Source organism: Oryx dammah, unplaced genomic scaffold, assembly GCF_014754425.2.
Source record: "Oryx dammah isolate SB20612 unplaced genomic scaffold, SCBI_Odam_1.1 HiC_scaffold_2, whole genome shotgun sequence".
NCBI classification, from domain to species: Eukaryota; Metazoa; Chordata; class Mammalia; order Artiodactyla; family Bovidae; genus Oryx; species Oryx dammah.
The window spans coordinates 158,309,414-158,322,481 of NW_024070186.1; the positions used below are offsets into that span (position 1 = coordinate 158,309,414).

The 13,068-nt window shown below is 59.8% G+C and overlaps 1 protein-coding gene across 3 annotated transcripts in view; it reads right to left on the bottom strand.

The window, feature by feature from the left end:
* Window positions 1–13,068, bottom strand: part of UNKL (unk like zinc finger) — a 31,393-nt gene that overhangs the window by 2,333 nt on the left and 15,992 nt on the right. Inside the window, exons 9-14 of one of the 3 annotated variants that reach the window (XM_040253515.1) lie at window positions 10,368–10,430; window positions 7,885–8,062; window positions 2,431–2,523; window positions 1,713–1,940; window positions 921–1,123; window positions 560–817 (exon numbers count right to left, since the gene is read on the bottom strand). In XM_040253515.1, the coding sequence (XP_040109449.1) occupies window positions 560–817; window positions 921–1,123; window positions 1,713–1,940; window positions 2,431–2,523; window positions 7,885–8,062; window positions 10,368–10,430 (1,023 nt within the window). Of the gene's footprint in view, window positions 1–106; window positions 818–920; window positions 1,124–1,712; window positions 1,941–2,430; window positions 2,524–6,259; window positions 6,331–7,884; window positions 8,063–10,367; window positions 10,431–13,068 lie in introns of those variants that run through there. The other 2 variants (XM_040253506.1, XM_040253521.1) reach the window with 2 other exon arrangements.

Genomic DNA, 13,068 nt, shown 5'->3' on the forward strand with positions numbered 1-13,068 from the left:
AGGCGTGAAGCACCATCAGGCTGGGGCAGGCTGCCCTCCCGCAGCCACCCAGGAGCCAGGAGGGAGGATCCACCACAAGCCTCCAGGGTGGGGCTGGGCTCCCAGGGCCCGCGCTACCACAGGGCGAGGGGAGGAGAGCCCGGCAGGCAGCCTGCGGAGGGGCCTGGGCAGGATGGACCCCAGCTCCCGAATAGCCTCTGGCGAGAAAAGCCAAAGCCCGTGTGCAGGCCCCTCGGAGATGAGGTGTGTGCAGGCCGGGCCAGGGAAGTGGCGTGCATGACAGGCAGGGCTGGGGAGCCCCCAGACGCCCTGGGCTCTAACAAAATGCCTGGTATGGAAGGGTCTTCCTGCCGAGCCAAGGGCAGCGGGTTCAGCACTACAGCAGGGGGGTGACCAAGGATCCTGGAAGGTGACCCAAAGATGTGGGCGCCGTGGCCCCTGTCCAGGGGGGCACAGTGGCTGAGAGAAGGTGAGCGGGGAGCGAACGGAAGCTGTGTCGGGCCCCCACCCCACCTGGGTGTTCAGCCCTCTGATTCCTTGAGGACGAGCCTGGACTCACCCCGTCCACGGCCTCCAGATCCAGGCGCAGCTGACTCTGTAGGGAGTGCAGCTTGGGCAGGGGGATTGCACCGATGTCGCCGCAGCCGCTTAGCCCGGGGAGCGCGGAGGCCAAGCCCCGGCCCTCCAGCTCCTCCTGCAGCCGTCGGAATTGCGCCTCCACCTCCTCCTTCTTCTGCAGCGCCAGCTGCCGGGCACTGTCGGCCGCGAGCGCCCGCTCCTTGGCCTCCTTGGCCTCCCGCTGCCACGCGTCGCAGGCCTGAAACCCGAAGCGGTGACCTGGCGGAGCCGGCGCCCCACCCCACGCCCTGCTCCGCCCCGCCCCCTGCCCCGCCCTCCGGCACCGTGGCCCCCCAGCTCACCTGCTTCACCTGCTGCCAGGACTCCTCCCACTGCCGGATCTTCCTCTTGGCCTCGTCCAGCTGCCGTCGGACCCGGGCCAGCTCGGCGCTGCTGGGATTCACGCCTGAGGAGGCCGCCGGGCCGGCGTTCAGGATGGGGGACGGGCTGGGAGAGAAGCTGCCGGAGACGAAGTCCCAGATGCTGCCGGGGACGCCGTTCAAGCCTGAGTGTGTGGAGGAGCCTGCTTGAGCTTGGGCCTCTTGGGCATCCCCCCAGCCAGCTCTGGGGACCCCCGCCCTGGCCCCCGACAAGGATGCCTGAGCCATCACTCGCCCTAAGAGCTGCGTCGTGGGGGCCGCGGAGCTCAGACCCTGGTCCCAGAACCCTGTCCACACTTAGGACCTGGAGGACCCCACAGGGTTTCTGATTATGTGAGTGACATCTATTGACATATGTGACATTAGAGAATAAAACAAGTATTTAAAAACATGGTTTCTTTAAAAAAATAATAAAAATAAAAACTGTTTCTTTTAAAACAGATCACAAGTTTCCATTTACAGATGGATTCTGCAAATCCATCTGCTTCTGTGCTTGGCCTCTGCTGACTTCCTGCGCCTGGCAGTCTGTGAGGCGGGTCCCACCACAGTAGCATCCTAGGGCAGCATGGGGTCCCAGGCACGCTGAACCCTCCAGAGGTCCAGGTGCGAACCCCAGGCCCCCTCCCCAGGGCACGTGCAGCCAAGCAGCCGCAACAGGACATGATGGACCGCACTGTGGCTCCCCCCACCCTGGGGCCCCTCGAGGCCACTCACCAAAGGAGTTGTAGGACGAGACTGAAGGGCCCAGTGCTCTGGGCTCCGACTTGAGGGGTGGTGGCTGCTGGGGGGGCGTCATGGCCGAGGAGATGAGTGGGCCCGGCAGGGACTGGGAGAAGGAGCCAAGCGGGGAGGCGGACAGGGATGAGGAGGAGTGCAGGGATGGGGAGCGTGGCAGGCAGCCCGGGATGGCCACAGGGGCCGATCCCCCCAGCGACCTCTGACCTGCACAGAGTTGGGGGGGTGGCGTCGGGTTAGTGGGAGGCAGTCACTGCAGCCCCAGGGAACAGACACAACAGGAGACCCTCTGCCCGGGAATCACCCAGCACTGCCCGAGCTGGGGGACTCTCACCCAGATGAGAAGGCCACATGTCTCACCCCTCAGATGCTCTCTAGGCCCACCTGGGTGACCTGTCCACAGGCACAGTGGTCCCAAGACGTTTTAGGCCCCAGAAGTGGTTTAAGATCAGAGAAATTAAAAAAAAAAAAGATGAACTTTTACATTGAAAAAAAACGATTCAGTATCTGATGTGAACCGTGAACCTATTTGTCTTCATACCAATGTGGTGGTTACCCGTCTCCTCGGAATGGCCACGAAGGCCTGCCCCTGACTCTGGAGGGGCTTTGGGGTGGGGGAGTGCAGGGAGGTAGACAGGACCCCTCCCACCCCCGAGGCACAGGGGGCAGCCCTGGAAGGCGTGGGCTTAGGCACTACCGGTGGGTCCCAGGTCACGGCCGTCGTGCTCCTCCAGGTCCTTATCCGGGGACACGAGGCTGATGTCACCAAGGTGAAGGTCTAGGGCGGATCCTGCAGGACAGACCCAGTGTCACCGAAGGGGATCCAGGCTCCTGTGGCGGGGGGACCCGCCTGGGCTCGGGGTCCGCCTTTCCTATAGCCATGGCAACACAGCCCTCATCTCGCTGACTCAGCTTCTGATCGTTTGGTAAAATCTGACCAGCTCACATGCCTGCCTAGTAAAGAAAATCTGAGGAGGGTGACATCCATGGGGAGAAAGGGGCTCACGGACAACAAGGGGGGACCTGCACTGACCTCCACCCCAGGGCCCAAACCAGGTCCTGCAAGTGGGCAGGGCTGTTTCCCTCCTGTTCTGCTGGGGACCCCCGTGCACCCCCCCAGGCCCGTCAAAGGGACAGGGGAAAGGGCCGTGGCCCTCTTGGTGCTGACCACCCCCCACTGTCCCCACCTGACACGCCTTCCTGGGGCCCTGGCACTGAGAGGGATGCTGTCTCAGGATGGCCAAAGTTGGGTCCCCCAATGCCCCGAGTTCCCGTGGCCCCATGGGGGCGACTTGGGGAAGGTGTGGCCTGGGGACCAGGGTCCGGGGGAACAGGAGCTCCAGGGACAGACCCAGGGCCTGAGCGGCCACCCAGCACAGCCACAGCCAGGTTTGGGGAGACACGGTGATGCTGAGGGCCCAGCACATGAGAGCGCTGCCGCCCCAGATCCCTTCTGTCCCTACCTCCCACTGGGGTCTGCTCCAGAGCACGCCCTCCAGGAGGCTGGGGCCTCTCTGGCACAGCCCGGTCTTATGCCCCCTGCTGGCCACAGGGCCCCACAGTGCCTCTGATGCCTGGCCGGACGCACCGAGGCCCCAGCCTCCAGCCCGGAGTGGACCATGGGACCCTCGTCAGGCCTGCCTGTTCTGGGCCAGCCTCCCGCCTCCACTCCCAGGTGCCTGGTGCCAACTGGCAGAATTCTTGGGTGGTGGCCTATAAGCGGCAGAGGGCTGCGCTTCTGCCAGGCTCCAGGGGCCCACACTCTTGCCTTCCCAGCGGGCAATCCTCGGTGGCCCTCGGCCTGTGGATGCTCTGGCCCCCCAGTGCCTCTGTCCTCACGTGGTCTTCCTTCTCCTTTATTCTGTGTCCAAATCTCCTTCTTCTAAGGACACGTTATATCATATTAGGGCCCATCCTAATGACCTCATTTTACCTTAATTACACCTGTAAAGACTTTTATTTTTCATCTTTTGGTGGGGGGCAGGCTGCACTTCACGGCTTGCAGGACCTTAGTTCCCAACCAGGGCTTGATCCTGGGCAGTGAAAGCAAGGAGTCCTAACCGCTAGACCACCAGGGAATTTCCTGCAAAGATTTGTTTCTAAATAAGGTCATGTTCCCAGGGTCAGGGGCAGAGAGTGCAGGGCTGAGGCAGGCCTTTAATTTAACCCACAGTAACTGGGACCACCCATCCTCGCCAGGCTGTTCTCTGTGCCCAACAGCACCTCCTGCAGGCTGAGGGCTCCAGGCCTCTCAGGACCCCTCCTGCCGTGGTCAACTCTGCAAAAGGGGCCACCTCTGGCTCCCACCCTTCCTAAGACATGATCGAAGGCCCCGCAGACCCTCACCCAAATCCACCCCGAGTTGGCTGACCCCCCGCTTCCTGTGATCTCCAGTTTCCATCTCACTCTTCAAACTGTTGCCCCAGCCTTGCCCCCCAGCCCTGAGTGGTGCTCCTAAATGCCCCCACCGCCACCCTCCACCTATCCCTCTCCCCTCCTCTGCCTGGGGCCACCTCCCAGCCTTCCCGTCCTCCTTGGCAGCCCCGCAGCCCCTCCTGTGGCTGTCATACCTGGACACCAGTGACCTCTGTGGTGCTGACCTGCAGACACCAGCTGTCCTCCAGCGCGGCTGCATCACCGCCTGCCAGCAAGGGAGGACCCACAGCAGCCCTGGTCCCTTAGCAAACTGTGCGCGCGGGTGCCTCCCTCAGGCTGCTGCACCGGCACCCATGTGCTGAGCAGGAGCCCAGCACGGCCCTCAGCTCCTCTCCCTCACCCCCTTAGGGGCCCCATCTCTGCACGCTGCCCAACCCTGACCTCTTCTGTCCCAGGAGACTTTCAGGAATGCCAACCCCTTCACGTCCCAAGGCCTGCCTCCTAGAAAAGACGCACTCCCCCCTCAGTGACTGGTCCACACTTCCCAGCAGGACCCTCTCTCTCACCCTCACCCACTCCAGCAAGGGCTCCTCTCTGCCTTCATGCTGCGGCACTGCTGTGGGCAGCAGCTTCACACACAGCTCCCATCAGCCCCAGCAGTTCTGAGAAAACTCCTGCCCAGCCTCCAAAACCCTTCTCAGAATCCTCCCCTGCTAGATCCCTTCAAGTCACCCTGACTGTGTGGCCCATCTCAGACCCAGACCACTGCGGGCTGACGTGCAGACTCACCTGCTGTGCATAAGCAGGGTGACCCGCCCATTGCATACTTGCCCGGCACCACCTCCCCAGGCTCCCAAACTGCCTGGCACGTCCACTGCCTGGGACATGCCAGTCAGCTGAGCCCGACAACGTGGACTTAGCCCTCCAACCTGCAGTGGGGGGAATCAGGTTGGCTTCAAAGCTGGCAGAGTTTCATAAACGTTTTTTTGACTAACAGGCGTGTAAGTCTGGATGGATGAAAATAAACTGAGCACAGGAGCTTTCTTCACCTTGAAGGCATTTACTTCATCCCACTCCCCCACCCCCACCCTGTGACTCAGCACAGAAGGACCTTGCTGTTGCCCTGCCCCCTCAGGTGCAGCTGGGGCACAACCGGGACCAATTCTCACCTGGCAAGCCACAGCCTGTGTGGGGTGGTGGCAGGCGCCCCCGAGAGGTGTCCTGGCCCCCAAAGGAATCAGCGCTGCTTCTCTCGTTCTACTACACATCCCACTTCTCCCTGAGATCAGATCCAGGTTCTGAGATGTTCTCTCAAAGAAATGACTTTTAACACTCAGAATCTACGTGACTGAGTCACCTGACCTCTAACCTGCTGTGTCAAAATGCCAGGAACTGCCCAGACATTAGTGAGCAATTAGCTGAAAACTGCTGAGTAACAGCCCTGGCAAAGCTCAGTTCCCAACGTGACACAGCACATCTGAGGGATGCCCAGGTCCCCAGGACCAGGCGACACACGAGGACAACTTACAGCGCAAGGAATTAGAGGCCAGAATGGGGAACCCTGACCCGTCACCCCCTGGGGCGGGCAAGGATGCCCCTGGCGGGCTGTCCTTCCGCTATCGCTAGATGGACACGCACCCGACAAAGCGGCTCATTGCTGGTCTGAGTTCCCCATAGTGCAGCGGCAGTTCGCAGCGGGACAAGGCAGGGACCCTGGGACCGGAGACCCACCCCCACTAGGCGATGCAGGTTTCCCTGGAGAACCCGGGGGATGGCACCCACGCAGGAAAGACCCGGGCGCCCCCGCGGAGCAGGGTCCTAAAGACGGGAGATTTGTTTTGACCTCATTCCGCAACCCGTAAAATCCTGGCACGGACCCCTGGCTGTCACACCTGGTCGGGGCGCGGGTGCCGCAGACTGCCACGAGGGCCACTGGGAGGGGAGGGGGCGGCCGGGGCGGCGAGAGGAAGAAGCGGATGCACCGCACCTGAGGGGTCACCTGGCCTGCTTAGGGGGACGGGAGTTGGCCGCCTGCAGGGAGGGGATGAGGGGGTGCATCTAGCGGGGGAAGTTGGCACAACGCCCCATCCGCAGCTCCGGAGAATGACGGCCCGCACCCTACCGGCGCGGGGCTGACGATGCTGACTCACCGTTCCCGCGCCCCGCGTTGGTACCGCCGCCGCGGCCGCCGCCGCCGCCGCCGCCGATTCAAACCCGGCCCGCTCCCCGCCCGCCCGCGCCGGCCCCGCCCCTAGTGACGCAAACCTGATCGCCCTGCCCCGAGACGGAATGCCCCGCCCCCGGTGACGCAAGCTTTAGATCGCCTCGCCCCCGAAACGTCCCGCCCCGGTGACGCACGCCCCACCACACCCAGCCCCGGCCCCGGCCCCGCCCCCTGGGCATCCCCCGCCATGGCCGCTACGCAGCCCCGCCCCTGGCCCCGCCCCCAGGGTACCCCGCCCCTGGCCCTGGTCCCTGGCCCCGCCCCGCCGCGACTGGCCGGCGCACCGCGGACAGGTGCTTGCGGACTGGTGCTGCCTCGCGGCTCCGCGTCCTCGGAGCACCACGTCCCCACTGCCCAGAGCACAGGCCTTCGGCGGGGCACTCCACCTCTTCGCACCAGCACCTGACTCTTCTGGCGCTGCGAGGCGGCGTGCTGGGACCCCGGGCCCAAGGAGTGCGAAAAGCACCGTGGCGAGGGCTGCTCTGGTGGGTTAAAGTGGGATCTCCGCAAGCCCTGTCGCCGGCCGGCTGCTCCTACTCTGCCCACCAGCAGCGGCTCAAGTAAAACGCTCAACCCAGCGCCCGTGGGTCAACAGGCCGTGACCCTGCCCTCAGCTACCCACAGCCCTGTGTCCCTCCCTCCCGGGTCCCACCGTTTGCCAGGCACCTGGCAGTGAACTCTGCAGGGCTCCACCTGTTTGTGTGAGGTGGAAGGCAAGGGAGAGGAACCTGCCCAGTGGCCCTGAAAGGGCTCCTCGGAGTCCATGAAGGGGGAGGTCTGCAAGGAGCACTGGCTTGTTTGAGCTGACTATCAGGCAGTGACTGCATCACAGAGGTGCAGCCTGAATGGACCCCGGGGGAAGCAGGGCAGCCCGCACCTGTCAGCCCCACAGCGGCGGCGGGGGTGGGGGGTGGGGGGTCCTGTGCACTCCGGGTCCTGGGTGCCAACAGCGGAAAGGCCAGCCAGAGCCCTCCTCCCAGGGCCAGAGGGCAGCTCTGAACATTCTGTGACTTCCCGCAACAGCAAAGTGCCCACTGCCCAGACAGGGACCAGGGGACCGGCGTGACCTGGCAGGCGCCATCTCACGCACCAGCTCCACTCTTCCCTGGGCTTTCACCACAGTCCCGGCTAGGGCTCTGCACCCCGACCACCACCCCTAACCGAACCCCCACGTCCGACTGCATGGGTGATTAGTTTACAAACCCACAAGGACGCCCAGCCGCCAGGGACGCCTCCGCAGCTGGCAGCCGTGCCTGCGCCTTAGGAACGCCTCCCACTCCCCACTCTGGTCACCGTCCGACCTACAGGACCCGTCATTTCTATTAAGCCTCAGGTTCTCGGTGGCGCTGCCGCTCTGGCCCGCCAGAGGTGCGGTGCCGTATCCCCTCTGCTGCCCGTGGTGCCCAGCGAGGTAGGTGCTCTCCTGGGGCAGCACGGCCCGAGTGGCAGGTGACCACCGGAAACGCTCTTCTACAAAGGAGCATGCGCACACACGTGTGCACGGGAAGGTGTCAAGGCAAGTGCAGAGAGGCATCAGAGCCCCTGGCTTACCTGGGACGCCCTCGCCGGCACTGCCAGAAGGGTCGAGCGGGTGGGTGCGAGCCGAGAGGGCAGGCAGAGCGGTGGGCGAGGAGCCGCCTGAGCCGGTGCTGGACGCCAGGCTGGACGCGAGGCTGGAACTCACGCTGGGAGCGAGGGGGTGACCCACTGCCAACACCGCAAGGTGGCTCTGTGCAAAGACACAACAGGATGAGCCAGCACTGGGCTCGGGGACAGCAACGTGACCATGGCCGCGCAGTGACAGAGGACACAGGGGGACAGAAATGACAGAGTCACAACGAACAGGCCAGGTCGCTTCGCTCCCCAAAGCAGACCAGAGAGCCAACTACTTTTCCAGATATTCTAGAGGGAGGGGCTTTAAACGTCTGGTTAAGTTAGAAACCGTCACCGCAGAATCGTAAGCTGTTACCACCCAGGGATGGAAACAAGTGCATCCAGAGAGTGTCATTCTTACTAGTGACAATAGAAAGAACCATGATAATGGCGATGCAGAGCAGAAAGGAAGAAGCCACCAGGGCACGAGCAGACAGCCAGCAACGCTTCTGATGATTTCGATGAAATAACCTTGTAATCTCATTATCCAACAACAAAAATAAAAGATTGGGGCAATTCGCATTAACTTTATTTGATAGATTAAAAGGAAGAGAACTGGCACAATCTTGGATAAACAGCCAGGAATGTGGAGGGCACTGCGCACAGTAAAGGCAGCAATAAAAATAAACTGAGTCATGAAGTCAGGCCTCGGGGCTTTCCAAGGTCACCAGGAAACCAGGAGTCAGAAGCTGTACCAAAGCGAGACGGTGTGTTGTCTGGGCTTTGCTGTTGGGGCCCAGGGACTCAGGGTTCTGTGGCTGCAGGAGACAGAGGTCTTGGGGAGGAGTGGACGGCACCCACATGCAGGAAGGGGTCCCCAAAGCAGCTCTGAGCACCAATTGCCCACAAGAGCCAGGAGGCAGCCTCACGGCCATGGCGTCCCCTGGACATTCCAGCAGACCCTTCAAACAAGTGGAAAGCTCAGGGCCCCAGGGGCCCTCTTAGATGGCTTTCCGATACCGCCCCCCAAACCCTGTTCACTGTCCCTGGAGCCTGGCTTTGGGACAGGACGGAGGGGGTCCCTGGGTGTAGGTGAGCACTGGCTGGTAGATGAACTTGGCCAGCCTGCTCACAGCGCCTGAGGGGGTACAGCTCACTCATCACATCAGGAACTGCCCAGCCCTCTCGGGGTGCCCCGCCATGCACCGCACTCCTTTCCAGGCCCTTCCTCCACAGCCCTGAGACCACAGCCAGGTGCCCTGTTGGCTATGCTACTATTAACATTTCGTGTTTCAGATTCTTAATGAGCAACGTGTCAATTTCAATATTTTTTTAAAAAGTCACAAAGTAACTGGGTTGTATTTTTACTTTCAACCATCCTGCTGACTTCAGAGACAGCTTCAGAACTTCCTAATGGCAAAACGTCCTGATTATCTCCCTCTGAAAAGTCCCCTGAGAAGCACCCATGGGGCACCAAGAAAACTAGCAGAAAAGAAACAGCGAGACCCTGTCCACTTGGGGATTTAAAAGAAAGCTCCGAGCAGAGACAAGTGACAATCGAGCAGAGGGTGTGTGCTTGCTGTCTGCCGGCCAGGCCCCGGCCTTGCAAAGCTGGCGAAGCTCCCTCCGCCTTTCCATGGTGGCAGAAAAACATGCACCCCATGTCTGAAAAAAATCCCTGTTTCTCAAACAATTCAGTTAAATGAGCACACGGGAAGCTGAGTGGCAAAGAACAGAGAAAGGGTCCGAGTTGGGGGGAAGCCTCCCTGTAGCCTCATAGCTCCTGAACAGGTGAGAACGAGCCCAGGTTGTGACCCAAGAGGGAGCCAGGCTCACCAACAGACACTGTCGTGGGCTCGGCTGGAACTGACATGGGGGTCCTGACCCCTCGCACCTCTGGGTGGGACCTGACTGGGAGTCGGGTCTTCACCGAGGGAATCAAGTTAAGACGGGGTTGTCAGGGCAGGTCCTGATCAACAGGACTCACGTCCTGATGGCAAAAGGACGACTGGAGACAGACACAGATGCAGAGGGAAGACGGCACCCACTGGCAGACGGCAAAGGGTGGCCCCGGGAGGAACTGACGCTGCTGGACCCCCTGTCTGCAACTTTGGGCTCCGGACGGAACCAAGGCCTGCGGTTTAAGCCTTGGTCTGTGGGGCCGTCACCCATACAGAAGACCATGAAGGGCTCCTCTTCTTTTCCCAGGATGGGGGGAAATTTTAAGAGGCTTTGGTTCTGTTGTTTCTAAGGTATAGCACATTTTTTAAAACATGAAGACAAAGGGCACACGGAACAGACAGCTCTATGGAGACCGTGAGAAAGGCGCTGTCTCACAAGTGGACGTCAGCCCGGTCACGGTGTGAGGCGGAGGTGAGTGTGACCGGCTGCGTGCAGAGTCCTAACACAGGCAGAGGTCGGTCGCAGACAGCACAAGGTACCTGCTTGCCATCCTGCTCACTGGCCTTCTGGCTGCCGCCAGCAGGTGACTCTCTCCGCTTTGCCTGCAACAGAAAACGCACTGGCTGTTGGAAGGAGAAGCAGTTGATCAGAACCACACAGAGAGACCTCAGCTCCACCAGGAAGGCAGGAAAGGCCAAGCACTGAAGTCCAGGAAACAGAAAAGGCTTTCAAGTCGCTGCTTCTGCATCAGCTCTCCTGGGCTCCATTTCCCGCGCCCAACATGGATCTCTGAGCTCTTGGCTGGTCCGTGTGGAGGCAGGTGAGAGGTCCCTGAACCCACAGCATCAAATAAAGCGTCCCAGGCAGGGCTACACTCTAGAGTGGAGACTCTTGGAAAGTCAACCCCTGAGGCAAAGGAGGATGGTTTCCTGGAAGGTGATTCTCTGTCCTCTCCTTCCGGCCTGGACACAAGGCCTCTCAAGAGAAGGGGAAGAGCTTCACCCCAGAGAACTCAGATCACTTGGGGCTGCAGGAAGCTGAACCTCACCACAAACTCTCTACATAACCCTCCTCTTCCACTATTTCCCCCAAATCTTTACCATCCAGTAATTCAGCTCCCTGAAAGCAGAAACCTAGTCGCTTCTCCACAATTTATCACTCTCTGTTAAAACGGTAGATAAGTCCTCAGGTCTGGCATCCCAATGAATAAATAATAAATCTTTTGTCCAGCTAAGCTGGCTTTGGTCAGTTTAACTTGCAGGACCCCAGACACTAACCCTAAAAGGGCAGAGGGAACTGTTTTCCCCCCTTGCCTGTGTGTGGAGCTCCTGACTCTCACGAACCACCTTCGGGGGCAACTGCACGAGGACGGCTTTGCCTGCAGCGTCAGGGCCTGGACTCTCTCAGGGCAAACGTCGGCACAAAGCTGCCGTGAAACGTCCCACAGGCCTGAGAAGTATTCTGATTTCTGTGTCTAATCGTATGATAAGTGAACCTGTGATGGCTCCAGTCACCCCGTCCTGTTTGGTTTCTGGATTTGCAGAAGGACCCATGGAGGGTGGAGAAGAGATGCTCACACTGGCCCTGATCAGGGCCCCTTCCTCCTACCCGATGACTCAACTCTGAGGCCATCTGGGTATCTCTGGTTTCCTAGAATTCCACAAGTGACCCCGCAACCCCAGATTGGGCGATGGCTCTAAGGCCCTGACCCGGGACCTAAGACCCTTGCTCTAAGGAGAAGCTACATTGTGAAGGAGCCAGACCATCCTGAAACAGCTCCACTTGGCTTCCTCATCAAGTCCCAGGGCTCTGCCCCATCCAGGCCCCTCTGCCTCTTCCCTGTGCTGGGGACGGGGGTGGGGGCTCATGCTCCGCAACGTTAGGAACTCCCATCACACTGAGCAGGCGCTGAGCTGTGCATGGACGCACTGGAACGGGGTGGGAGGAGGGTGGGGAGAGCAGTGCGCCTCTGGGCACAGGGCACTTCACTCAACGCTCAGCTCAGCTGTCAAAGGCGATGAGATCCTGGGCAACAGGGAAGGGAAGCTGCCCTCTAGTCCAAGCCCCCACTTGGCTTATTTATTTTTTCATATTTATTTATTTATTTGGCTGTGCTGGGTCTTAGTTGCAGCACACGGGATCAACTTCCCTGACCAGGTGGATCAAACCCAGGCCCCCTGCACTGGGAGCTCAGTCTTAGCTCCAGTCTCCCAAGTCACCAAGCAAATCCCCCTCACCATCACCTTAAATGAAAATGGCTCATTTGGGACAGCAAGACCCATGTTGAGGTCTGAGGGCCTCCAAATACCCCAACCGACGTATTCCCTTAGGGTCTTGACCAAACCAATCATCCCTGACCTCACGCCGAGAGGCGTGGGCCCAACTGACCCCAGCGCCTCAGATCCCGCACGTTTCCTGGACTCTCAAAGTCTATTTGAGCATTTGCTGAAAACGTGGGGCAGAAGGAAAAGCCAGTTTCCAGGTCCTGCTCCAGCCCAGGGGAAGGCTGGATGTTTCACTCTGAAACACTTTGCTCTGATCTTTTATTGGACACTTTGTAACACAGAAGAACAAATTTGATTCCATATTGGATCTCTTTCACTTTAACATTTGTATTGTATTGCTTTTGCTACAAATTAATCACTAAAAGAATGTTGTCTATAGTCTGAAATATACAGGCTAGCCCAACCAACCACAGTCCCACTCCCATTTTAGTGCAAAAGAAGCCTGATTTCTAACTGGGTTCTTTGAGACACTAAGTCTATCGTTTTCTTGGTCTGCCGGCTTTCTGAATAGAGTTGCTATTCTTTGCCCCAACAACTCAGTCTTTTGACTTATGACCTGTTGTGGTGAGCAGTACAAGGGATTCTGTAACAACTCCTTGGAGGATCTTAACTTCTCCCTCAATTTCCAGTTCTGGAGATTTCAGTCTCAGGCCCTCCCGAGTTCTAGCTCACATAAGGTCAACTAGAAATGGTGGCTGGACCACTGCTGTTCTCCTTGAAGGAGCTGCACTGGAGTCCCACCTCAGGGTAACTGAGGAGCTGGGAGGGGGGTGCATCCAAGTGCAGCCCTGCCTACAGCAGCAGTGGAGCTGAGAGCCGGACCCGGGCACAGTGGGGGCATCACCCAGGAGGGCAGCCCAACTCCCTGCCCCGCTGAGAGAACTCAGCTCCATCTGCAGGCAGATGCGGAGGCAGCGCCTGCAGATGGCTTTGTCGAAGTCACGGACGGTGAAGA